Here is a 27,399-nt window from a genome sequence, read left to right as displayed (position 1 = left end):
CATAGTTCGGTCTTTCTGGTGCCCAGCCCCCATCCAGGAGCCCACCAATAGTTGCCTCATTAGAATAAAGGATGCTTTTATCACCCAGGAAATTCCAGGGAATTTATGAGCTCTGGGTCAGACAATCCTACTGCTAAGGAAATTACAAGGATTTTAGAAGCTCCGAGCCAAAAAACAAACATTAGCAGAAACCAGGGGCAACAACCAAGGTATACATTTCTTATTCTTTTACACAAGTGAATACAGAGAATGACAGCCAAGATCTGCTTACCTGGAGAAGCCGCTAGAGCCGTAAGCTGGCAGCAGCAAGCACTGAAATGGTAACTCTGAGGGACGGCTTGAGGCTGAGTGTGGGCTAAGCGGGAGACACTGCTGAGGCCAGCTGTGTCATGAGGGGGCAGAAGTAGGTGGCTGCAACTGGGGGGGGGGGGGGGACAAAGACTGTAAGCTACATCTACTGCTTGAGATCCGACACTAAAACAGGGGTAGGAGGCGAGAAAGCCTCTGGTCTCTCTCTTCCATGCTCCCATCTCTTGTTGCTACTTCCTATTAGACTAGTCAAGCCAACTGGAAGCCAACCATCAAAGAACGGAACTGTGATGCCAACCACAGTCGACCTTTTCAGGTCAGCCTCCCCTGAAAAGGGTATGTCAGGAAAATAGAGAACAAAAGCTGCACGAGATCTGCCGACAATAGATTTAGAGATGGTACAGACTTTCCACCCTTTGTAAAGCATCCCTTCCTCTGTTTTATTCTGATCACCTTCTCTTTTGGTAGTGATTCACCTGCTCTTGAACATAATCCTAATAAAAACACAAGTTAATAGTTTCAAAAACTATATTATGATAGTTTTAGCAAACTATATTGTCCAGATTAATCTTTTAAAGATTTCATAGTACTATATTTGATACTGGTTATTCGGTACTTTGTAAAACATATGTCTATAATAATTAAGAAAATATATAGTTTATAAAGAATACAAGCAAAAATTTCATCATTCGTTATGTAAAATGTTTATATATGTTGTGATGTTATACAGTTGAGCAAAACAGTATTATTTATTGCTTGAGTTTTAGAAATAATTAAATTCAACTCTCATTATGATATGGAATTACTTTTATAGGCCACTAAGGGCTCCTGAGTAAACAATTAACTATAGATCATTTATCATAGATTTGGAAATGCAATGCTCCAGATATAATTATGATATATATAAAATATTTCACTATATAAAAAGCTTATAAAGTGGCTAAGAAACAGTTAAAATACAAAGATAAATGAACAGAGTACAAATAATTAAAACAAAATAAAATGCAAACATATAAAGCTGCAACCTCACCATAAATTTAAAAGTAAATTAAAACCATTGTTATATCAGTAACTATGCATATTATTTAATCAGAAAATTATATGTACTATCATGATTCTATGTAAAAAATGAACAAAGAAAAGAAAGGAAGAAACTAAAGAAAAAAAGGAAATAGTTGACTTTGGGAGGACAGTATAGAGAAAGGGTGATGACTCTTATTCATTTTATTCAATTTCTTTTTTTTTTTTTCTATTATAGAAATTTTCTTCTCTGAGCACAACAATTTGTTTTTAAAGTTATGTAACATATCACCCTCAAAAAGCAGCAAGAATACTGCTTGGCCTTGAAAACTTTTACTGGTGATATTCAAAACAAAATAGCTTATTGTTTAAGGAGAAAATGAAATACTATGTAAAGCTGGCACAGATTTTTTAAATTGAATAATACAAAAGATATCTGCACGTGTGTGTACATAAGATACATAAGAGAGAAATAATCTCAAAGCAGCAGTAAAAATACGAAAGAACTATTGATCATATGATGAGGGAAATCAGTGCCCACCACAAACGTAAGAACTTAATACAACATAGTCAAATTTTTAAAAATCTGAACAAATACTGCTGTGACTCCCACTGTTTTCAAAAGGTATATTTGAAGTGCTTTTCCAATGCACGTGCTTGTTCACTTGTGAATACAAGGGACTCCTAATCCCACGAGTTTTAAAACAATTTCTGAAAAGGTTTCAGAGGAAGACCCTTGGGTGGTATTTGTGTATTAAAGCGAACTCATGTATCCAATGAATCACAAACTGTTGTGCAACAATCATGCAGCTATAGCTGTTGAATACATCCCTCACACAGGTGAGCAGCAAAGTTTAATAAATGTCATATTTCTTAAAAAGTCGTATTTAAAAAAACTTCAACTTTGTGGAGTTATTTTCACAACCCCCTATGCCTGGCTCCTCAGGTATATTTACTAGCACTTTGTGCTACTGCCTTTATCACAGATCGTCCATCACCGCTAAATTTGAGGGGAAGCATAATTTTTAAATTTATTCGTTTATTGATTAAACATACAAATATACTAATATTGGTGTTCATAATTTTCTAACTACAATTCTGCTAATTATTGCACATGACACAGGCTTATACGACATCCGCAAAGAAGTATCAGGCTTGAAGTGCTAAGGGTCCTCTGAATGAGGGAGGAGTTTCCATCTCACTGTTGTATCCACCTCTCTATCAAAATCTCCTGGCTCTTGCTCCTTAGAAAGCTCCAAGAATACCTAAACAGGAGACAAATAGGAAGGAAAAAGGATTATCAAGGTGCTGATTGTCTTCCACATAAACAGGAGAAATGCAGTTACTTTCACGTGAAATTTACAGGGATGATACAAAACCATACTGGCTGACTCACCTTTTCCAATGTGCAGTGAGAGAGGTTGTATTCTTCCAGGTTAAAGTTACATTTCACTGGAAAAAACAGACTAGTAGTAGGTGCTTACAATTTACTTAGATTTTTTTCCAAAGTCATCCAAGATAACAATTCAAATAATTAACATAAATAGAATTTAAAGCTGAGGAAACAAAAGCTTGGTGAAAGAATGAAATAATGAAAAGTCATAGTGTTAATATAAATACATACTAAATTCACCTTCATATTAGAATTCTCTCACATAACTTTTTGATAATATGTGTTTTACTACTTAGTATATGTGTCTTGGGGAGATATGTCAGTTCCTTGAGGAACTGCATAAGTGATCGATGTAGTCCTCCACATGAGGAAGATTTCAATTCCATCCCATTCCCTTTAAAAGGACACACTAGTTTTGTGTGACTGTACTTCAGCCAGCTCATCTTCCGTGCCAGCTCTCTACCAGGAAATCTGCATGAGACTGGTCATCAGATTTACAAATTCATGCTTCCACCATCCACCATTTGTACAAAGAGAATTTTCTATGTGTGAGCCACCCTTAGGTGTCAAGGATAGAGCAGGAGAGAAATAAGGCCAAACCCCAAATTCCTGCCTTCATGTAGTTTGCATTATAGTGTGGAGGAATATGGGCATTGAATAAATAAGCACTTAAATATATAATAAAGTAAATGATGATAGTTACTACAGAGAAACATCCAAAAAATAAACAACTCGACTGAAAAGTAGGCAGAAGACTTGAATAGGCATTTTTCCAAAGAAAACATACAGATGACCAACAGGCACATGAAAAGATGCTCACCATTGCTAATCATCAGAGAAATGCAAATCAAAATCACAGTGAGCTATGAACTCACACATGTCAGAATGGCCATCATCAAAAAGAACACAAGTAACAAATGTTGGAGAGGAGGTGAAGAGAAGGGAACCCTTGTACACTATTGGTAGGAATGTAAATTGGTGTAGCTACCAGGCAAAACAGTTTTTGAGGTTCCTCAAAACTCTAAAAATAAAACTACTGTATGATACAGCAATTCTACTCCTGGGTATATAGCTGAAGAAAATGAAAACACTAATTCAAAGAGATATATGCATCCCATTGTTCATAGCAGCATTATTTATGATAGCAGAGATACAGAAGCAACCTAAGTGTCTATCAACAGATAAATGGATAAAGAAGATGTGGTGTATGTATATATATACACACACATATACATACAATGGAATACTACTCAGCCATAAAAAGAATGAAAATCTTGCCATTTGCAACAACATGGATGAACCTGGAGGGTATTATTCCTAATAAAATAAGTCAGACAGAGGAAGACAAATGCTGTATGTTATCACTTATATGTAGACTTTAAAAAATAAAACAAGCAAATAAATATAACAAAACAGAGAAAGACTCACAGATATGGAGAACAAACTAGTGGTTACCAGTGGGGAGAGGGAAGCGGGGAAGGGCAGCATAAGGGCAGGGGCTGAAGAGGTACAAACTACTATGTGTAAAATAAATAAGCTGTTGTACAGCATAGGAAATACAGCCAATATTTTATAATAACCTTAAATGAAGCATAATCTATAAAAATTTTGAATCACTACGTTGTACACCTGAAACTAATACAATATTGCAAATCAACTATACCTCAGTTTAAAAATGAAAAAAAAAGTTAAATACAAAAAAAAAAAAACCTATCTAATTCTGGATTAACTCTTCTAAAGTTTTATTTAAAAATGGTCATTCTTACCCGCCTCTAATTTGTGAAAGGCCTGAGAAAGAGGGTGAGCGTCCTCCACGGGCAGTTTATAGGTCAAGAAGGAGGAATACCTGGAAAGAGAGAAATGTCATACTTGACCTTGAGTTTCAAGGGGAAAAATGACCATTAAAATAAATGATATTAACAGTAATTTCCTTTTTTAAGATAAAAGTAATGCAAATTAATCCACAGCTTAAATACGAAATAGCTAATTTATCAAGGACAATTCTTTCAGTGGCTTTGGTGGCTGGCTGCTAGAGATCATTCTCCTAGAAATGATCCAGTTTAATTACATTTATGCTCAGTTTAGGCAAACCTTTTTCTTGCTGAGCACAGATATTCTGAATGAGTCCCTTTGATTAGTTCAAATTAGTCTAGGAATAGGACTGAGTTATATGCCCTGACATATATATGTATCTCAGATAATTCCACCACACCTGTACTGTGCTAAAAGGAAAACAGCTGTTGTCATGTCCTGCTTCTTTGGTGTGCTTTTCCCTCCAAGAAACTTCAGATTCAGTTCCTGCTCCACCTCGCTGCCCTCCCCTTAATAACACACAGACATACACAACACACGCAGACATATATGCACACACATGCACCTTTCTAGTCTTTGTTTTGAGGCATGAAAACTGTTAAAGGGACACTCCTGGATTATCTCAATTGCTGTTTGTTTCCAATGAGGTAGATTTACCCTAAAGAGTTACATCTTTAAAACTGCCAATGTTTATATCTTTTAAATATTCATAGGGATGTCTAGGGAAGGCAGCATGGCCCCGGCTGCAGTCCTGTGTCGATCCAAGTCGTCAGAAGTTCCTTACTCCAGTTTTCCCAAGTCCTCCTCCAGAGCTGGGGACCAACCCTGGACAGCCAAGGAGACCCATGCAGGGTGTCTCCAGGCCTCCCTGTGGGAACATAGCTTTCTGGATAGCTCCCAAATACCTTATAAGCTGGAAGACTCAACAAATCAGTTCTCAAGGTCCCTAACTTGACTGTGAAGTCAAATTGCCCTGAAGTCCTCACAGAGCAGAAGAGGAGCCGCTGAGTGCATAGGGCCAACCTCGTTCTCCACAATCAAAAGCCCTTTTCACCTTTCCTGCGTTGCAGCCTGTGGGAAAAGCCTCAGAATCTCAGTGTGGACCAAAGCCGCCTGAGAAGTTTCCTTCACTTTTAGTTCAAGAATGTAATCTTTGCCAAGTTTGTTTTTCAGGTGTTGGATGGAGCCGATGAATCTACGAAGGAAAGAAAGAAAGACATGTTGGGAAAAATCTTGCCCATTAAATTTTTTCATGTTATTCTTAAATTTCAGAAGTAGGAAAAGAGGCGTCCCGAGGGAGATGAAGTGCTCTAGCTGCTCATAATGATTTTGCCCTCTTCATGGGGAATCTTGTTTTGAAGGTCAAGTTCAGGCTCTGGAAAGACACCCACCTCAGCCTTCCAGACACCAGGATGGCCACGCGGTCACAGATGGCCTCGGCCTCTGCCATGTGATGGGTAGTCAGGAGGGCGCCCCTCTCCGTGTTTTTAATGGCTGTCTGGATCGTCTGCCTGAAGTGAGCCCCCAAATTAACACCATTTTTTAAAGAGCAGGGAAAAAAAGAAGTGGAGGGGAAAAAAAGAAGTGGAGGGGAAATCTTATAGATAAAACATAGTTTATGAATTATATTTAAATCCTAATTTAAAAAAAAAACAGGGAAATGTGAGTACCAAGTAAGTTTTTGATAACATAAAGAAAAGTTACAATATTTTTAGGTATGCTAATGGTGTTCTGGTTAAGTTTAAAAAAAGAAAACTTCATATCTTTTGGAAAAACTAACTGGAATGTTCATAAGTAAAGGATACACTACCTAGTATTTGGTTCAAAATAATTAGCGAATAGGGAGAGGAAGTGGGGGAAGGTAAAGATGAAGAAAGATTGGCCTTACATAAATAATTATTGGTTTAATAGGTTCATAAATTATTCTCTTTTCATTTGTATAAAATTTCCATAACAAAGTTCTTTTTAAAAAGTTCAGAATATATTGGATAGTCACAATTATGAAACTGAATTAAGAGAATTTTATAATTCTAAATGGAAAATCCTAGATAGGAAAGTAAAAAGAATTTAAAAACAAACAAACAAAAAAAAACTAGATTGGTAAATTTGACAGATTAGGTAAAAATAGGGAAAAAGGAAATGAGAAAAATATATCAGCGAGTTAATTGTTTCGAAGGAAACAGCTATCGACATTTCAGTAATTAAAAGGCAAAATTAAAATACACTCCAAATTGCAAGACCTGAAACTCCAACAAAACACTTGGAGAGTTTTTTCCAATGTGAATACCACACGAACATGATGCAATATTAGAGAATCTACTTGTTAAATATTTGTTTTCCTAATAATCTGGATTATCTCCAGGATTAGGAACAAGTGGATTCGATTTTCCAAGATCAGTTTAAAAATGCTACCGTTACATATGGCTTGTACTCCTGGCACTGAGGGTTATGATAATTCTCACCACATTTGCTGCTGCTCTGTTGGATCCATGCCGGTAGACGGTTCATCCAGAAGCAGGATGGGTGGATTTCCCAGGATGCTCAGCACAAAGCACAACTGGAATGCAGAGAAACGCCCCATTTGCTGCCATCACCCATCAGCCCTCAGAGTAACCCCACACACCACACATACCTTTCTAGTGGCTCCTGTCATTAATTTCTGCACTGGAACATTCAGCTGTTCATGCAGTTTGAAAGCTTCCACCAATCTGACAGAAAATAGGATGAGACCATGTGACCAAGAGAGGATTTGAAGGAAAGGTAACCACACACAAGAGTAAGAGCATTATTCTAAAAACTCTAGTGATTAAAGAAAAAAAGTTTATTTTGGAACACAAAAGATTTTTCACCTCATAAAAAGTTTTTAAAAATGTCTAGAAATCTGAGTTTGGAAGTGAAATGGGTGATTATGCATGATTACTCATCTATTTAACACTGTCAACGATTTCATGCAATTATTTTTTTTAAAGATCCTCAATCAGAGATGCAGGAAACAGCTCCTGTCCTCCATCTCTGCTCTACCACTGACACTCCCTGAAAAAGTGGAGATGTCATTTCTACTCTCCACTCTCGACGAGTGAATTCGTCATTGATGGTACAGCCTCCCTGACTCTTGGCACAAAGGAATCCCATGACCACGCTGTACCGTGAAATAGTAACGGTGGCGTCCGCTTTCCTCAGCCCTTTCACGGCAGCAAACACCTCCAGATGTTCCCTCGCTGTCAGCGTGGGCCACAGCACGTTCTCCTGAGGGCAGTATCCCAGGAACTTGACACTGCCGTCCCCCCGATGATCCAAAACTGAATCATATCCTGTCAGTTCCACCTAAGAAAGTAAGCTGGTTTTAGAAATGTGTAGCCTTTTCCCTAACCACATGATTACTAAAGACCTGATATACAGCTAGTAAATTTTTAATTTTTGAGCATCAAAGAAATATTACAGAAATTACTTCATATATTTATTATAGAAAACTTTTTAACTACTAAAAATAAGTCATAAAGATACAAACTATACATATTAGGATACTTCTATTTTGGGAATAGACACCATTTCTTCATTTTCACTACCTCTCCAGCTGTGGGCTTCATGATCCCAGACACCATTCTAATAGACGAACTTTTACCAGCACCATTAGGTCCTAGTAATCCCAAAATTTCACCTGAAAAGGAATCACCAACTATCAGTGTTGGAAGTAAAATAATAATATAAACCTGTTCCTTCAATAACCTTCTGAGATACAGGTGCACCCCGTCAGTACCATTTTGAAATTTATAACGTATATGTAATCCATGTCTCCAAAACATGTTCTGTAACTCCTATAATTACATAAAATATTTTTGAAAGAGCTTGCGGATTTGTTATCAATACATGGGTCTTATTTTTTCCAGATTACTTTTTCACTGATTTTTTTTTTTTTAATAGCAGATGGCTAATGTGCTGAGTACATAAGTGATTCCTGAGCCTGGGGAGTCAGGGACATTTTTTCCATCCCAAATTCCACCACCTGTGTCTGAGTCACCATAATCATTCATCTGAACTGAATAAAAGCCTCTTAGCTTGTCCAGCACACAAATTCATGAGCAAACAATAGCCAGGGTGTAATTTTTTTCCAAAATATAAATTAAATGGTAACAAAAAGCCTCTAAAAGCCCTCCGGTGGCATTCCACTAACTTGGTATAAAATGTAAACTCTTCTGTATTCCTCAATGCAGTACCCTATCTGGCCCTGCTCATCTCTTTGACTTCATCCCTTCCATTCACAGATGCCCGCTGACCTCTCTGTTTGTGCCTTAATCATCCCAAAGACCTCCTTATGTCTCAGTCCCTGCCCTCGCTATTTCCTCTGCCTGGGGTTCCCTTATCTCTTTAACCCCACAGAGCCAGCAACTTATCACCCAAATCTTGGCTTAAATGTCACTGCTCAAGAAAAGTCTTCCCTAATCCTAAGTGAATGCAGCCCCAAGTCATTCATGTCACTTCACGTATTTGAATGCTCCACACAGAACTTGTCAATGTGACATCTGAAACTTCTCTTGATAAGCTATTTTTGTTTATTGACCCCTCTTAGGATGTAAAGTCCATGAGGTCAGTAACTTGTCTACTTTTTATGTAATATTTCCAGATCCTAAAACAGTCCCTGGCACACTCAAAAAATGTATTTTGAATGAATGAATGACTGCTTCAGCAAGTACAACAGTGCCTATAACATAGATGTTTCGTGGGCATTTCTAAAAAATAACGGTGAATAAAAAAGTGATTCTTTCAAACCTTTTTTAACACAGAAGGAGATATTTCTCACTGCTATTTTCTTCTTCCTCTTTGAACAGCAACTTTTCTTCTGGCCTGCATATTCTTTGTGCAGACAGCTAGCAATGATGACTGGTTTCTGGAATAGATGACAGCATAATTTTCCTCTTGAACTTCAGAGAGTTTACGTTTCTCTGTTCTCCCTACTGGACCATTTCTTGCCCTATATCATGAACTAAACCATATTTTGAGTTGAGGGTAACCCGTATTGCTTGTTTCAAATGTAACATGCATTCAGTGATGTCGATAATATTTATTGCTTCTAAATGGACTCAGAAAATAGCATAGTTTCATGGAAGCCGACTCCTTGTCTTCCCAGCAGTTTCTAAGCTCATGGAAACACCACAACAGCAAAGTCAAATGAAAGAATAAGCCTTGAAATCTTAATCTTCACTTGTCATTTTAAAAACAAATCTCACATAAATTCTTCAACTCATGAAATTTAAGGTTTTGAAATTATAGCTCTGCTTATCCAAGCCCATTTTTCTCAAAAAAATAAAACCATTATGATTTGTGCTCTCCTTTGAGCTTCCAGAGAGCTCCAAAGAAGTGCCTGCATGTGTAAGAATCACATAATGCCCCAAACTGTAAACTTTCAAAACAACAACCAGCCCATCAACCTCTGTTCTTCACAGTTCTTAAATAGTTCCATTAACACCCGTTTTGTCACTTGCTTTCCTACCTCCTCTATTGAAGTGGTCAGGGCAGTGGCTGTTCTTATTCTTTCTGTTTGAACGTCTTCATCTTCATCTACAGGTTCTTCTGGATTTGGTCGAGCATCTCTACTTTTAGGGGAAATTCTGCAGAGAAAATGAAATGTCCAATGTGTGGTTTTTCTGGGTGTAAAAGACGTATCAAAAACCAGCTTCTCTGTGACTCTACCTCGGTCCTCACTCTCAGTAAACAGGATGGTGATGGCTGTATGAGTACTGCCTCTGCTCTTGCCAAGAACTTCCATCCCAGTAGCCAAATCCCTTTCTTGATGTTGTTGCCATACTCCTAATGAGCATCTTTGACCTTTTCTAATGTGTCAGTAAGCACTGCTGCTTCTTTAAAAATCAGGTCACCTACAGTTTCTCTGTTAACTCTGAGCCAATGTTAATCACAACCAACATCTTTTACTGTTTACCCTTTCTAGAACTTGTAAACTCTGAACTATTTTGCTGAACCAATTCCACCCCATCTCTTCGGTTTAAGCATGTACAATCCTCTTGAATGGGAGAATGGCATATTTGAGTACTCATTAAATTTTTAAGAGACTAAGAGCTTCCTTCAGTTGATTCGTGGCAGAACTCTGCCTGGGTGTCCTATTCCTGGCAGTTAAGCCAGAAATCCACTGACCATCATGAAAATCGTCATGCTGTTTACACCATAAATATAAATTCTTATTAACGGATTGATAGTGCAGCCACTATCTATGAATATTAAAATATGATATAAAGTGTGAAATTAAGTTTTATCCCAACCTGAAAACAGGATCCTTTTGCATTATTTTATTTCCACACTTTATTTCCAAGCATCTTAGAACAAAAATGAACAGCAAAGCCTGAAAGTAAGGCTAGGAAAAAAGAAAAACAGTTACATTTAGGCCTAAGTTCAGAAATATTATTTAAACATTTGAATCAAATTTGTGGTCTTTTGTGTTCAGATAAAATAGATGTGAACCATCCTTACAAATGAGGGGAGGAATCCAGCTCTACAGTGACAATCCAGCTTTGTGGAACCTGCCTCCTGTCTTCCTCTTATATGATCTACATCCAGTCTGTCAGCAAAGTCTATCTGTTCCTACCTTCAAAACTGTCCAGAACCCAGCTACTTCTCACCCCTGCTTATGCTGCTGCCACCCCGGCCCAGGTCACTGTAGTTGCTCATTGTAACATGACAACACCTTGCTACCTGGTTTCCCTCTTCTTCCCTTGCCCCAAGCATCTATTGTCAACACAGTAAATAGAGTTATTTTTTAAAAAGCGTAAGTCTGATCATATCACTTTGCTTAAAACCCTCCAGTGACTCCTTGATTACTCAAAGCAAAGTCAAAGTCCTTAAAGTGACGCAGAACATTCTGTCACCCCTCTGTCCACCCCGCACTTAAGTAACCCTCTTACTTCTGTGACCCCCTCTCGTAGCACTCTCCCCTTGGGTTGCTCCACCACAACCACTCTGGCCACACTGGCCTCCTGGCTGACCCTGGAACAAGCCAGGGTCACTCTTGCCCCTGCTACTAGAAAGTTCCTCCCCACGCTATTCCTACAGCTTGCTTCCTTGCCTCTTTCAGGTCTTTGCTTTTAAAGTCAGTCTTTTCCTGACCACCCATCTGACACAGCATATGTTATGCTGTCTCTTTATAAGCCCCATGAGGGCAAGGACTTCTGTCTACTTTTGCTCTATGCCTAGAAAAGTACTGAAATGTATTCAAAGACAGTAGCTTTCTTCAGCCTAAATATACCAGTATAATCATTTCCCCCCTCGCATTCTTATTTTTTGACTTTTGCCTTTTATCTCTAATGCGAAGGATTGAAGTTATATTGCATGTTTTTTTTCTCTTTTAACAAGCTCTCAAATTTGGAGGGGCAGTAGACAGGGTAAATAAACATGAAAAATTATTTTTATATTGAATTCTGGACTTACGGAATCCATTCAGGCATATTAAAAGTAACTAGGATTTAGAATCATGTTTGAACTTAATTGCTTTATCTAAGCCTATATTAGAAACACTTTCAAAGTTGGCACCCAGACAAGATCACACAGTTATTACAATAAATGATAACCATCAACAAAAGTAGCTGATGAGGTAGAGAGGCAGTCTTACTATTAGGCATAGTAGAAGATCAGCTGCATTCAGATCATAATTTGGGTCTGGATAATTTATTTCGCTTTTGTGGGCTCTCTGCAAAGACAAAAAAAAAAGGCTAGAGGGAAATTCATCAATTTTCCAGTCTGCATTTACATAATAGGGAATTTCACACACTGAACACTTCTCTCATTAAGCTTGACTCCCCTATGTGCAACGGTGATAAGCTATTCCCTGCAGACGAAAGAGGGTACCCTACTTAACCCCAAACACCTCTCAGTGAGAAGGGAACCTATATCTGTTTGTCTCTTCTTTTATTTTTCTGTAATATTTTGGTTTAATGTTTGCGAAGTTTACAAAAGCACAACAGAGAGAGGTGCCTGCACTGTGGAAGATTCTAGGGGTCCACCATATTTGTCAAAATGCCCCTGATGAGTCTTCCTACCCCGATGGTTAATGTTTCCCACCACATTAATTAGCCCCATCATGGTGTTCTTTCTTCATCAATCAGTGTATTAAAAAAAATAACTCATTCCTCCTAAATAATGCATGACAGAGTCAGGTTAGTGTATTTTACCTTACAAGTCTACTCACATTTTAGGAGAGGAATGTTTAGGGAAAGGAATGAATTTCTAACCAGGAATTCCAGGCATTGCTCAATGAAGGGAAAAGAATTTTTGCAGCTGACTTCCTAGGTCCCCAAGAGCACAAATGACTGGGAAGCCCTCTCTACTTTCCTTAAAGCCATTTCAACCAGGATGAGGCAGGGCCCAAAAATGTATGTCCCAACTGAGCTGTTCTGCTCATCTCATCATCCACTTCTTTCCAACTGAAGCAGTTGGAAAGTTTCTTTAATGCCTCCCAGACTTTCCTGCATCAATGCCTTTGCTTCCCTCTACAGAACACGCTTCCCTCCTGCCCCACTTTCCCACTCATAAATTCTTACTTTTTCTTCAGGTTTCTGTTTAAACACTGCTTCCCCAGAAGAATTCTCTGACTCTCCAGAGTGCGTCAGCTAAGCTTTGAACCTTACCCTTGGCATTTTGCCCTTCTCCTTTGTAACCTTTAGGCCCCTTGCATTGACTTGCCTGAGGCTGGCCTGTCTTTGTCTCCACTAAGCTCTGTGAAAGGAAGGCCTGCGCTACCTTGTTCATCATGTGTCCCCAGTTACTGGTACAGCATCTAACACAGAATAACGTTTAATATATATTTTTGAATGAATGAATGTTATTGTATATCAGAATATCCTCTCAATGGATAATAAAGACCCATTAAATTAGGCAATGTTTTTCATTCTGGCATTACTTTTGACTAGCATTCGACAATGTTCATGTTTTGTAAAGTGCATACAGCAAAGCTTTTTAAATAGCTTTACTGAGGTTATATTTTCATGCCATAAAATTCACTTATTTTAAGTGTTTGATTCAAGGATTTTCAGTAAATTTACAGAGTTGTGAGAGCATCACCACAATTCACTTAAGAACATTTCCATCAACCCCAAAGAGACACCTTGGATGCATTTCTTGTCACTCCTCACAGCCACCCAAGCCCTGGGAAACACCTGCCTCCTTTTGTCCTTATAGACTGATGCACAGTGCTTTAACAGGCTGCATATTCAAAGTTAATGACACAATTGATAACATTTCTTACCTCTTCCAAGAAAACTACAAATCCGCCCAAGGTCATTGAGGGCACTAATATCATGCCAACAATCCAGATAGGCAGTGAGTCAAATTCAGCCAGGATGCTAAACGTGATGACTGAGCTCTACAAGGCAAGGTGAAATACATTACATGTCATACATATTCAGGTCATTGATATTTGATAAACTATTTAAGATGTGTAGGTGTTTCTCATCATATACATGAGAATTTTCCCATATGCAGAAATACCCCTTTCAAAGGGAGAAGGGAAGGGAGGAGCTTTTGTTAATGAGAACATAAGTGATCTTCAGCACCTCAACAGGAAATTCTTGGATAAAAAAATCTGGAGATTAATGTGAAAGCTAAAATGACCAAATAGACTTCCTGAAACCTCAATTTTATTCCTGAGTCTGTCACTAATTTTTGCGTTACTTTTAACAGGTTACTTATTTTTTTTCCCCTCTGTAAAATGAGGTAAATTATACTAGATAATCTTGACTTGTTTTCAAATCTGACATTCCAGTATTCCATAACTATGCAGCTTCTTTTCAATAGTGTAAAAATAAAATAGACAAGTTAATTTGAAATAGATAAGGATGAGAAATAAAAAGGGAAAATAATCAGAAATTATAAACGAGTATTGTACTGTAACACTATGATGTATTTTTTTACATTTTGAACAAAGATGTTTTTATTTTACAAAATTTAGCTTGCTTCTGCAATACTACTTTGTCTTATTTTAATTGGTAATAATTCAAAAAATAGTTGGCAACAAAGGATAAAACAGTATCCAATCATTTGTAGATAAATTTCCATTTGAAAAATGCAGTGTTTCAGAGTCAAATGTTCAGTTCTCTGCTGTGGTGCTTTTCTTGCTATAGTTTGTTAATATCACAGAGAGAACATCTTAATAATCACATTAATCCACAAACCTCATAGTAAAAGTGTCTGTATTATCATGACTTTCCTTAGAAATAACAAAGTCAAATTTCTTCATTTCATTTGTTCATTTATTCACTTGCAGTTGAGGAATTATACAAGAGGAATTCACAATAAGATAAGCAGATTCGATTCTGCCTTCTCCCACGTATTAAAGGAACTTTGCTCTCATTAGACTTTCAAGCTCTGTTACGTAAAGATTAGGAAAACAGTGGTCTCCTCTCTCTATGCCAAGAGGTGAAAGCTATTGCTCTAGCAGGTTCTGGTGTATCAAGTTCTGGAAGGTCTGTCATATCCTGTGGAACTGATACACTGAAATCCTAGAACTTGGCTGAAACAATTCTTTCCACATTTTTTCCAATCCAAAACACCACTCCAGAGTCTGCATCCCTGAGAAGAGCTCCACCCCTCTTCTGCTTCTCACTGAAAGCTGAAGGATCAGGGGCTGAGGTCCGGTCTGCTGCTGATGTTGAGCTGCCCTCATCTGAGAGACTGTCAAGTCTGTACAAGCCAGGATGAACTGTGAGTACACGGTAAACCAGGAGCTGGCTTTTCACTTGACACACAGCAAACATGCATTCATCTAGACATGCATTTATCTCAGTCTGGAATGGTTTCTGTTTAAGGAAAGCCAACATAAAGAGTGGGAAAAGACATTAAGAAAAAGGAACCATGACTTAGGACTGAAGACCAACAAGCTTAAAGAGTGTCTCTGAGGTCACTCACGGGATATTTCGAGCCTCGGTCAGGCTGACAGTCACAGAACTGTCAACAGCCATAGTGGCCAATAACCCTGACATTGCTTGACCATCAGCTCTGAAAAAGACTTTGTTCAGAGTTGAAACTACTAGAAGACACAAAGTGTGGACACGAATTCTTTGTTCACCTTTGCTAGACATGCACAAAAGTACTGACTGAAAAGAAATCAATGATTAATCAGACTGACATCTGTACTGTGGACCCAGGATGTGAATTTACATTGGGCAAAAGGAGTAAGTCTTTTGACCTAACCAAAAAAAGTTTCCAATGCAAAGCATGAATTTGGAAAGACTTTTGGTGCACCAAATCTTTGTGATTGCCTCAAAGCCAGTCTTCCAAATAAGGTAACTCTATAGTTTTTTTCTCTAACTTCTATGCTTGGAATGGGTTGTGCTGATGGTGGCTAAGAGGAATAATAATAGACACTACCTGCTGAATACAGAGAAATATACTCTAGAGAAGCCAAATCAGAATACTGTCCACTGAGAAGGGAAAAATCTCAGTGACCAGAGCAGCCCAAGGCTGATTTCTTATAGAAGTCAATGGATGATGTTAAACATATTTTCTTAGCAGATGGAATTTGGCTGGGGTCCTCTCATGTTTCAGGACTCCCACTCCAACAGGTACGAGCTGTGTTTGCAAGACAGACATTCAGCCACCAGTTGGGGTATCAGCTAATAGGCAGCTGACGTGCTGAGATTAGACACTCTGGGTCTCCTGAGCCTTGGGAATGATTTCTGTCTGAGTTTTCAGTAATCGTGGGCTTTCAGTAATCTTTCATTTATATTTACTAACAAGTCTTTTGGCACAAGTATGAAAACATCTTTGATCTCTTAAATGATGAGCATCTGATGTTAAAAGTGGCCTTCTTAAAGACCACAGGAATGGACTGTACTGTCAAACGTTATAAAGCCGTGTTTTGTTCTAGAATTACCAGAAGCCCTATATTCTGAAAGGTCCAGTAACTCAATAATAGCATCGTGAATTCCAGATCTTCTGTAAGGTTCTCCATAGATTCTAGTCAAGGGTTATACACGAATTCTCCAGGAACTTCATTGACTCAACAACATGTTACATTCCCTCTCCTTTCTAGTGTGGAATTTTAAGGTATTAATTTTCCCCACTGCACAAAGTATATGTGACTATTTTTAATGGTATATTAAAAGTTTAAAAAAGAACTCTATGTGTTTGTATAAGTACTTACAATATAGAAGCAAAATGACCAAAGGCCACTATTTTTTCTCCTCTCACGAAGGATAAATGATATCACATATGTCAGGAAGACAAGAGAAGCCGCATAACCAAATGTAATCACAGCCTGAAGATAATACAAATAAATGACATAGTCAGAAAAAGAAGTATTAACTGAGGGCAAGATTATAAATATTTTTTATGTTTCTCATTACACATGTACTTTGCATGTTTTTTTGTGTTGGTTAATGACAAAATGAAGATGAAGACATCATGATTATATAAAATATAAATACTAAAATGTATTCTGAATTACTTTATAAGATGCTGTCTATATAATGTGTTACTTACGAAAGCAAACACAATTCGACTTGTGAGATAAATGGGCAGCAGGTTTACTATGTAGAAAGTTAAATACATTGAAAGGAGAATAAAATTGTAGAGGTTGACATCCACCAGTGCCTGCCCACACCAGTAAGCAGAAGCGTGGAGGCCGGAAATCCACAGCTGGGACTTTGTTCTCCTCTGATGGGAAAACACAAGATACACATAGATTTGATTGAAATCCAAATCCAAAACAAACACGTTGGAAGATTTTTAAATATAAGCATAATCTCATATTCTAATATTTTTAAATCTTCTAATAATTTTAATTAGGTATATGCTGTTAATTAGGTATATTTGAAAATGAGTACTGTTTCATTTGACAGATTTGAGTCACAACGCTACTTTAACTCATGAAGAATGAATAGAAAAGTAGGCCTCATAATGATCAAGGCATTAATCTCCTTCAAAAAAATGTTATTTTGTGATCTGAAGGACAATAAATTCTCCATTATACGAATATGCTCTAGGAGAGTTAACTGACTCAGAATGCTGAGGGATGAGTTATTTAAATCTGATGTAACTGTTTTGCCTGGATAATAGGCATAACTCAATACAAATATAACCCCCCAAATTTTATTCTCCACAGTAGAAAGTATTCAAGTCTTAAATATTGTCCTCAATGTTCTTCCCTGTAGTTAGGAAATAATGTAGTTGAAAGTTTTGTAATACTCCCCTTTGAAGGTTTAGATTAATTTGAGTCCCTGCAAGATTACTGAACTTTTCCTGTAATTTTGGAGTAAAAAGTATTTTGTGTTTTGAGAAGTAAATTTTCTGACTTGATAGAGATAATGCTTAACTACATCATCTATTTCAAGTATATCATAAAATGTTTTCCTGTGAGGAAACAGATAGCATTTAAAACGCAATCTCTGAGGGCTCCTTCCCCTTTACTTACTTTGTAATCACTGACACTGTGCATGGCGATGTAAGGAGACAGGCTGCACACAACAAAAAACAAGAAAAAGGAGCCCTCTGGCAGCCCAGTCCAGAACGGTGCATAAATCTGCAAACATAAAAGGTACTTTATTTTGTAGGGTATATAGAAGTGGAAACATGTCACACGCATGAACCTTATCTAATGTCACAAATCAAAGTTAGCTTTAAACAAATTAATTACTCAATTAAATATATCTAATTAATTAATTAAAATAATTTAAACTAGGAATTTGACACAACATTGTAAAATGATTATAAATCAATAAACTAGGAAATATTTTTTAAATGAAACAAATACTAATCATCATAAACAAATGTGCTTCTTGAAATACTGAAAAGTCAAAAGAAAAGTGTATATATAGTTCATCAACAGCTACGCATGGAGGTAGGTGGGAAAATCATTTCTGATCATCTAGCATGAGGCTTCAACTCCTAGGGAGAAAGAGAAGTGAAAAACAACTCAGGACCCACCTCAGGGTGTATACCAAAAAGAACTGAAAGCAAGGTCTCAGAGAGGTACCTGCACACACAGGTTCACAGCAGTATTATTCACAACAGCCAAGAAATGGAAGCAACCAAATGTCCGTGGACAAACAGAAAGAAAATGTGGTATGCACATGCAATGGAATATTACTCACCCTTAAAAAGGAAGGAAATCCTGCCACATGCTACAACATGGATGAACTGTGAGGACATGATTCTAAGGGAAGTAAGCTCATCACCAAAAGACAGATACAAGTATATGATCCCACTTAGATGAAGTAACAAAAGTAGTCAAATTCATAGAAACAGCAAGGAGAAAGGTGATTGCTGGGGGCTGGCTCCTATCACTGCTACCTGTTGTCTAGATCCATCTTACAGCCAGCTGACAAAGATCCTGAAAATCCAGCCTGTGGGTATCACAGACGTAATGTAAAGAAACTGTGGGTGAGTGGAGCAGTTAATCAGAAGGCAGACAGCCCGAGGACTGGCAAATTCTTCTTCACTTCAGTGTGTCTACTACCCATTCAGTCAACGAGGGGTCCACCAACAAATTATATTGGATTTGTAGGTCCTCAAGCTGAGTGATAAGTGCTCCTGATTTCCAATTCAGTGTACAGACAGACAGACACACACACATACACACACACACACACACACACACACTCTCTCTCTCTCTCTCTCTCTCTTTCTCTCCAATACACTTCAGCAATCAAGTATGTATTTTTTCAGAAGATTCCCTAGGAAGACTATGACATAATAAAAAATATTCCCCCATGGGACTTCTCTGGTAATAACAAGTCAAAAATCATCTTTTGTTACATATAGTCTGTTTATAATGTTAGGACAAAATAATAACTTTAAGGATGAACAATCAATTATTAAGTATTTAAAGGCTAAAGAGGGAAAACAGGTTGCTTCTCAAATTCCTAATTGTTCAGAATGAGTAAATCCAATACTTACAAAAGGAAATGAGCTTCTCTCGGTTCGAATACATTGTGTATGATTAAACATTCGAAGTAGCCCATTGCTGATAACATTCATAAGAATAGGAAAACAGTGTAGTCTCTTGGTATTGCACACAACTGAAAATCTATATGCCTTCATACAAAACAAAGACAAATAAAATAATGTTAATTCTAAATCATTAGAGAACAAAGAAAAAGGTTTTGTATATAAAATCTTAACAGTGCCATATTCCTGATGTGTGACCACTTTTAACTGGCCTTTCTGAGCTACAGCTTCCACTTCTGTGAAAGAGGAAGATAAATGGGCTGTTACACTTTAAATGTGATCACATCTATTACACTCTAGCACAGTGGACAGCACAGTCAGCAATATGAGTTTTTATTAGTATTGCTAATTTTAGATCACTTTGTCCTCATTTTGTTGATGAAGAAATTTCAACTAACAGAACTTGAATGTGGCCCTGCCAAGGGGACACTGTGTAAGTTTACGGTGAGCCAGCAAAGGAACCTTGATTTTATGGGTAGGAGATAAGCATGAAATTCATAAAATATTCATGGTTACACTGTTAATGAAGCATTTTCACACTTTCTAAGATAATGGTCTTCATGTTGATGACAATGTTTCTGTGCCCATCAAGAGGCTCAATACTGTTTAAATATTACCAGTAGCTCATGTAATAAATACGTTAGATAAGTGTCAGGGGAAGCAATGCCAAGCAACGTGGTTTCCTAAAGTTTTCATAGAGATGACGTTTTTCACGACATACTAACTTCAGGTAGAACTGAACTCACTGTCCATCGTCAAAGGCTTTTGCTTTTGTTTTTATTTCCCTTGTAGCAAGAAATAAAGAGGAAGCGTCACTTAATTTGGCTTCCAGCCTTCCGCGGGGACATAGGACTCAGAGTCTTCCTTAAGGTTGGGATGTATTTTCAATAGTCTCGTTCCTTACAGGATCTCTATTGCTTGTACTCTTCTATCCAAATTGAAACATACTAAATGATAAACTGAGAACACATTTTTCTCAGAGGCTTCATGTGGCTATTATAATATTTAATGTATTTTCTCTCTATATAAAAATATTATTTGGGTAATTAGTCATTAAATAGGATTTCTTAAATTCATAACTGCATTGGTTGGTAGTTATAACATCTAATATTTTACTGAGTCTGTATAATGCAACTACATTTAGCTACTTTCAAAATGTAAAAAAAAAAATCATCTAATTCAAAAGTTAAAATACAAAATGTTTTCCAACAAGTTATTGTTTAAACTTCACAGTTTATTCAATAATAACCCCAAATGTTTTGGGGTCAGGTTGTTGTATACTAGCTGGGATGACTTTCTGCAGTTTTTAAAACTGTTAAAATGTTGCACTTTATTAATTTTTTTCATAAAAGCAAAAACAAGAGGCAAGTAGCAAGCGTACTTTTTGTTTACCAGAAACTATGATAGCTCCATTGTAAGATGGGTCATCAGTGCCATTTCTATTTTCAAAGTCATCTATTTCCAAAAGGATATTTTGATGCTTCAGTGATTGTATAAAATCTTCAATGTCTGATTCTGGTATTAAATCAATAACAGAAGACCAATTTAAAAAAATAAATCACAAACACAATTTAAAGTCAATATTTATAGAATATTAATGTAAAGGCATGTCTCTTTGGGCATCAAAATAATATTGGCCCATGAAAGAGAACCCATTTTATCATCTTATATTTATCAAATCTTATGCTGTGATAACTTTATAATTATATTTAATGCAAGTTAACATGTGACCATTAAAACAAGATAACACTATTTTCTGATTTGTGGTTAAAAAAATACATTTGAACTCAATAATTTGTGGAAATATAATAATTGCATGAGAATTACTTTAGATTGGGCAGCCTAAAATGTCCAATAATAATGCTTCCCCCTCCCTTATTCGAAATAATAGAAAAATAAATATACGTATGTGTATGTATAACTCACACATCTATTTTACGCCTATTTTACATATTGACATATGCTACATTAATATATTTTTGCTCTTAGGAAGTAGGAAGTGAAGAGGAACACTGTCCAACCACAGTTTTTGATATGCCCTTCAAGAAGCAAGCAGCTGAGACTGGTTTGATAGAGAAGAACGAGCTGAGAAAGACCTGCAGCCTAGAGCGCCCAGGAGCAGACAGCTACAAGGTAGACCAGCTTCCAGGAGATCTAGACTCAGAGTGGGCAAATTCAGGCGGCAAAGCGGGCTCTGAAGCCACGGTCAGGCTCACTGACTGGTTAACCACGCCTTGAGCAAGGCGACCACATGCCGCTTCTCATGTTCCCCACAGAGGAGGCAGCAGCTGCAGTGGTCCCCCAGGATACAGGTCCCCAAATTTACTTTCTAAGAGACATTATCTGGGGAAAACATCAGGGCAGGACCTAAGGTAACTCCAGACAATTAAAAGGACAGGGTGGAATGAGAAGGAAAAAGGAGGACTCTCATCTTTTGCTCATTTAAATTTTGAACTGGGAGGCATTCTGGGGCAGCCACACATCCCACTGCAGTCACTTTACCTTAATGGTGGCCCACATTCACCTAGGCAACCAGGGATTCTCCAATTTAAAGATGAATATTTAACCAATATTCAACAGATTTTGAGAAAAGAGGAACAAGATGGCATAGAAGCTCCAAACTTAAATCACAGAACAGCTAACAGCTAAGTAAAGAGAAGAAAAAAATAAGTAAACACAAGTATGTTGATCTCAGAGTGACTGGAGAGGAAAATGTGAGATGAAAGACTGAAAGGTGAACAATTCTAGATATTGGAAATCCACTATGCAATTAGCAAGACTTTCAGTTTTAGGGTAGCAGAGTGAATAAAATTTATTTTCTAAAACTCAAACAGAAAACAAAGAGATCAAGAATTAGAAACAAAAAGACCACCTTGGTTTAAAGATGTGAACTCTGAGTCACAAATGGATATAAAAATTGGAACATGCAGGGGGAAGTCATCAAGAGAAGACTTGTACTCTGAACATACTTTTTGACATCTTAGGGAGAAACATAAAAGCTTCTTTTTCACAATTTAATGAACAGTTAGGCAAAACCAGTTACCCATCATTTAGGATAACAAGATCATGGGTTCCAAACGGTCTTAAAAGGAATCTTCCCAGATCTTGTTGGAGGGACTTAGGGTATAAAAATGCCATCTTTATATATCAGTCAGTGAGTACAATATTTATGGACTAGGTTGGGCTGCTGTAACAAAGAGATCTAAAAATGGGGAGGTTCAGTAAATACAGTAGTCTACGTCCCTCTCACATAAGACCTTAGGATAATCAGGGAGATGCGCAGCTCTACTCTACCAGGTTACACAGTGACTCAGGCTCCTTCTAGTTGTCCCATCATGCCCACCAGGTCACAGCAAATATGCATTGTTCCTCATAAGTAGTTTTCTATAAATGAGGTTTAAATACACACATTTTCATATCTTATATTTGCCTCCCTCCCAACAAATGTTATTTAGAAATAAAAATAAATTATTTCCAGATTTAAGTGTTTGTTTTTCTGTTTACCAGTGTTATTGATGATCAATAAGCTGGTACGAAGGTCTTGGGGAAGTTGTCCAGGAGAGAGGAAATACAATTCAGGTTTAAACTCCCAAGAAGTCTTCTGACTTAATATAACATAATGTATCCTTTCCGCAATCAAAGGGAGCATTGCAATCCCAAATACGAACAGTCTACCAACAAAGAAAAGTTACCGTGTGAATCTATAACAATGTTACTCATTCAGCCAGACATTGCACAAATATTTGTCGAGTTCCATCTATAGGTGCTAGAATTTTGCAAGTCATACCTTAGTAGGCCACACAGTGCTGAGAGGCATTGCTATATAAGCACCAGGCTATCAATCTGTGAATATTAAACAGACCTCTGAGTAAGGCTTATAAGGTCCAACGTATGGTATTCCCATTGCTGGGAAAATCAAGCACTGCCTTTATCCGTCCTCTGGCAGGAGTGTTGGTTGGGTATTGTGTTCTAGTTTTAAATTTACTTCTAGTTTAACCCTCTCTTGACACTCATTATCTAACAAACCACAGTGCTCTGATACTCACAGGGTCAAAAGTGCTTTCTTTCCATGTTTTAACTTTAAGAAACGGAGTCGTGCAATTGCACAGAACTGCATCCTCCAGAGACGCATGCCACTCACAGCCTTCTGCGTTTCAGGGAGAGAAAAGCACGCTGGCTCCATTTCATGTCGGCTTCCTGTGTCCCTTATCATCTCTGCCTGTTCAAAATCTGCACACACACACACACACACACACAATATGAATGTCATCTCTGGGCATCATAGCTTCCTCTTCTTAGTAATATTAAAAATTGCTTTAGAATGTTTGTGGTTACAAAGCAAAGAATATAAGAATTATGTTTATGATGGCCACATTCAATAAACTCAGTGGTAAAATATACTGAATTCACACCAAAAGAATAATTCAGGAAAGGGTGATCTCATTATGCCCAGTCTTTGAAGAGGCATGGAAGGTTCCATATGTAACAATGTTCTGAGGGATTTCAAGAAATCTTCTCCAAAGGAAGAGCCAGTCATTGATGCCTAAATGCCCACTATTAAGCTATCAATAATTCCGACCTGTCGGTGAAAGAGTGCCAGCTCTGGAACCAGAAGATCTGTACCTGATTCCCAAATATATGACTTACAAGCAGCATGATTTGGGACAAATCACTTAAGTGCTCTCAGGTCTGAATTTCTAACATGTAAAATGGTGTCCAAAGCATTTGCTGGAAAGGTTATTAGAAAAAGATAATGCAGTAGCTACACATTGATCAAACAGACACTCCATTGTTGACAACTCATTCTTATTGTTCATTAAAATACATCTTGGGAGATTAGCTAATCCTTCTCCCCATTAAGCCTTAAGTGGAATTTTGTATTTGAACAAGCTAAGGGCATTTTTTAACCCTTAGCAGAAATATCTGGTCAGACCTCATGACCCTGACTGAGAGCCTTTCACATCCTCAAAATATCCAAGAAGCAGTGAGCATCTGGGGACAGGAGAAAACTGCTGAAATAGGAAGAAAACAGTTTCCCTACAGAAATTTGGGATATTCCAAGAAGGGATCTGTGTTCAGTCCTAGTAATGATGTGAGGAAACAATGACAGTCCCTCCCAAATGGCAGAGTCAGATCTGGAATTTGTCACGTTCCTTAGTGTGAATCATGCATAAGACATTATAAATACTAAGCTGATACATGATCATGTGGAAATTGATCTTCTATGAATTATACAAATAGATTTACCTTGTTCGGTAGTTGATTTTCCTTCAAGTTTCATAAAGACTTCATTCAGAGTTGACATGGAAATGTCATAACTCATCACACCCTGGCCAGAACCCTTATCAAGATCACTGAACAGGTCTAAGGCAACAGAAGGGAATAGATACATGTGAAATACCACATCTATAACCAAACCGAGTAGATTAAAATTTATTTAAAAGATGATGCCGACTATTGTTCAGAAGATGTATGTCTTTGGAATACCACAGTAGGCAAAAGCAAGATTTTAGTAGAATGTTCTCCCTCCTTGAAATGAGTGTGTCAGGCTTCTCCCTCCATCCTCACACTGCCTACATGCTGTCTTCTGTTCCCTGCTCATGAACTGCCTGCAAAGTCTCTGATGAAAGATGAGCAATCAGAAGGAGCATCGTCTTCTCACCTCCACATCATAAATTAGCATATATGTCTCCTGATTTTCCTTCTGTATGATTTGTAGCTGCTCCCACCAAAGACGACCTCTCTGACTTGTGTCCTGAATTCCATTCCTTTTGGGCATCTCAAGGACTTCCCCAAATAATCTCCTCTTTCTCTCCTGCATCATCAATTTCTCCTACCTGAACTGGGTCACCCCAAACGCAAAAGTGCTGTGAGGTTGCCCACTGAACAAAGACAAGCAACAGCAAACAAAACAAAACAACCTACTCCCCACATGCCCCCCTACGCACAGATGGCTTCAAAGATTTGTCTACTGTGCTGTCTTTCATTAATCACATCCGATGCACACTTACCCTACTCAAATCCTAATGCTACCCTTATCCCTCCACAGAAGCTACTCTTTTCAACGTCATCAGTGAGTCCAGGTTTTTAAATGTAATGGCCAGGTATGGTGGGGGGGTGCTTTTATTCAAAGCTGTTGACTCTTCCCTCCTTCTAGAAACATTTTCTCCCTTGAGAACACATTCTCTTGCTTTTCCTTCAGCTTCACAGGGGGCTTCTGATTTCCACTACACTCTGACTCTACTCTCTCCTGAGGATTCAGTCCTAGATCACTTCTCTTTCCATACACTGTAATCCAATCCCTTTTCATTAAATCCATCTATATGCCAATGATTCCCAAATTCAATTCTCACTTCGTTCTCTGATTTCCAGTGTCCTATAACCAACTATATACTTGGCCATTTGACGTCTCCACTTGGAAGTCTAAAAGGATCTCAGAGTAAACATTTCCAAAACAGAGCATTAATTCCTCCTTCGCCATTCTACCCAATTGTCCCTCCCATCATTTCACAATAAATGACACCACCTTCCACCTAGTAATTCAAGTCAAAATGCTGCAGGTCGTCCTTGATTTTCCACTTTCCTTGTGCGCCACAGACTGGCCATTAGCCAGATTCTTTGGCTTTATCTCCAAGTATGTTTCAAATCTACCCATTTTCAACCATCTTTCAGCTGGTACCATAGTAACCCAATCACCATCACCTTCTACCTACACCTCTGTAATGGTCCATGGCTGGTCTCCTAGTGTCCATTCATGTCCTCTATATCTGGTGTGATCTTTTATACCCAGAGAATGAAAATATACGTCACATCACATCAAGCCCCAGTGATGACTTTCAGTGGTTTCTCAATGCATTTAAAATAAAGTTCAAAGACCACACCACAGCTTCCAAAGCTCCATACGTGCAAGTCTCTATCCCCACAACCTTGCCCATCCCCACTTGCCACTCTGCCCTCTCCCTCACTACAGTCCAGACATCCTGTTTCCCTCTCTGCTTGGAATGCTTCAAACATTTTCCTCTTGTAGTTTTCAGTGACTACTCCATATAAACCCCAGCCTAACACCAGTCAAGCCCATATGTTTATTATTTTATTATACAGTTGTAATATCATTTGGGTTATTGTGTATGTCCGCTTCTCCCCACCCAATGGAATGTAGGCTTCTTGAGGGTAGGGACATATATGTCTTATTTAATCCCTAGCACGTTAAGCAGTGCCTTTTATACAACAGGTTCCCGATAAACATTCATTATGTACCTCTTTCATGGTGGGTACTTGGACGAGGATGCAAGCTTCTTTGAGAAGACTCTCACCTACCACTTTCTACAAATGGTTGCCAGATAGGCCAGCAACATTACTGAGAGGAACTAGACGAGGCCTGAGGTTGGAGAGGCACTGTGTTTCCCCACGGCCTGCACATCACATGCAGAGGCTCTGGGATGTTCTAGCAAGGACGTAAGTATGCCATGGACTGGCAGAGGCCTGGGGTCTGCATCTGAGGCTGCCATGGCTCACAAATCAACACCAGGGACTCTGGCTAAGTGACATATTCTAGTGGTGATTTCAGCATATAACTTACTATTCCTCTTCCCCAACCAAAAAAGAAGGTAAGCTAGTTGCACCTCATTGGACGTTAGTCCAAGAACAGAAGAACATAGTACAGCCCGAGGACCTGAGGACACCATCTTCCATGCTACTCTAAGGAAGACAGAAAGCCACCCTATTTGCAGGTTGAGACTAAATCTGAATTCCTGAGTACTTGTCTAATGAGAGTGAATCATCCACATGAGCCTGTTTGATCAGGCCTGCAGAAAGTTAAACCTTTAATGAAAGTAAATGTTTAAGCAAAAAGAAAGCTGTTTAAATCAGAAAAGACTGGGGCACATTTCCTCACTTTTAAGACAAGGAGAATTAGAGCA

The 27,399-nt window shown here is 38.0% G+C and overlaps 1 protein-coding gene and 1 pseudogene across 3 annotated transcripts in view; both read right to left on the bottom strand.

Annotated features, from left to right (window-relative positions):
* Window positions 1–1,003: 1,003 nt before the first annotated feature.
* The window catches only part of LOC105085698 (ATP-binding cassette sub-family A member 6), a 63,441-nt gene continuing 37,045 nt past the window's right edge, over window positions 1,004–27,399 (bottom strand). For all 3 annotated transcript variants that reach the window (XM_064495614.1, XM_031468954.2, XM_031468953.2), the window contains exons 18-39: window positions 24,728–24,844; window positions 23,527–23,710; window positions 22,985–23,151; window positions 20,862–20,995; window positions 19,430–19,567; window positions 17,946–18,053; window positions 17,015–17,188; window positions 16,677–16,790; window positions 13,782–13,898; window positions 12,150–12,227; window positions 10,807–10,898; window positions 10,023–10,140; window positions 9,302–9,419; window positions 8,101–8,192; window positions 7,680–7,858; window positions 7,167–7,242; window positions 6,997–7,091; window positions 5,926–6,045; window positions 5,589–5,729; window positions 4,489–4,568; window positions 2,726–2,781; window positions 1,004–2,594 (exon numbers count right to left, since the gene is read on the bottom strand). In XM_064495614.1, coding sequence (XP_064351684.1) covers window positions 2,493–2,594; window positions 2,726–2,781; window positions 4,489–4,568; window positions 5,589–5,729; window positions 5,926–6,045; window positions 6,997–7,091; window positions 7,167–7,242; window positions 7,680–7,858; window positions 8,101–8,192; window positions 9,302–9,419; window positions 10,023–10,140; window positions 10,807–10,898; window positions 12,150–12,227; window positions 13,782–13,898; window positions 16,677–16,790; window positions 17,015–17,188; window positions 17,946–18,053; window positions 19,430–19,567; window positions 20,862–20,995; window positions 22,985–23,151; window positions 23,527–23,710; window positions 24,728–24,844 — 2,600 coding nt within the window. In that variant the 3' untranslated portion in view covers window positions 1,004–2,492. The remainder of the gene's footprint in view (window positions 2,595–2,725; window positions 2,782–4,488; window positions 4,569–5,588; window positions 5,730–5,925; window positions 6,046–6,996; window positions 7,092–7,166; window positions 7,243–7,679; window positions 7,859–8,100; window positions 8,193–9,301; window positions 9,420–10,022; window positions 10,141–10,806; window positions 10,899–12,149; window positions 12,228–13,781; window positions 13,899–16,676; window positions 16,791–17,014; window positions 17,189–17,945; window positions 18,054–19,429; window positions 19,568–20,861; window positions 20,996–22,984; window positions 23,152–23,526; window positions 23,711–24,727; window positions 24,845–27,399) is intronic.
* On the bottom strand, window positions 14,785–16,532 carry LOC135323174 (protein transport protein Sec24A-like; annotated as a pseudogene).

Source organism: Camelus dromedarius, chromosome 16 (assembly GCF_036321535.1).
Source record: "Camelus dromedarius isolate mCamDro1 chromosome 16, mCamDro1.pat, whole genome shotgun sequence".
Taxonomy (NCBI): domain Eukaryota; kingdom Metazoa; phylum Chordata; class Mammalia; order Artiodactyla; family Camelidae; genus Camelus; species Camelus dromedarius.
Note: the sequence above shows the minus strand (reverse complement) of the source record. Positions and strands in the feature narration are given on the sequence as shown.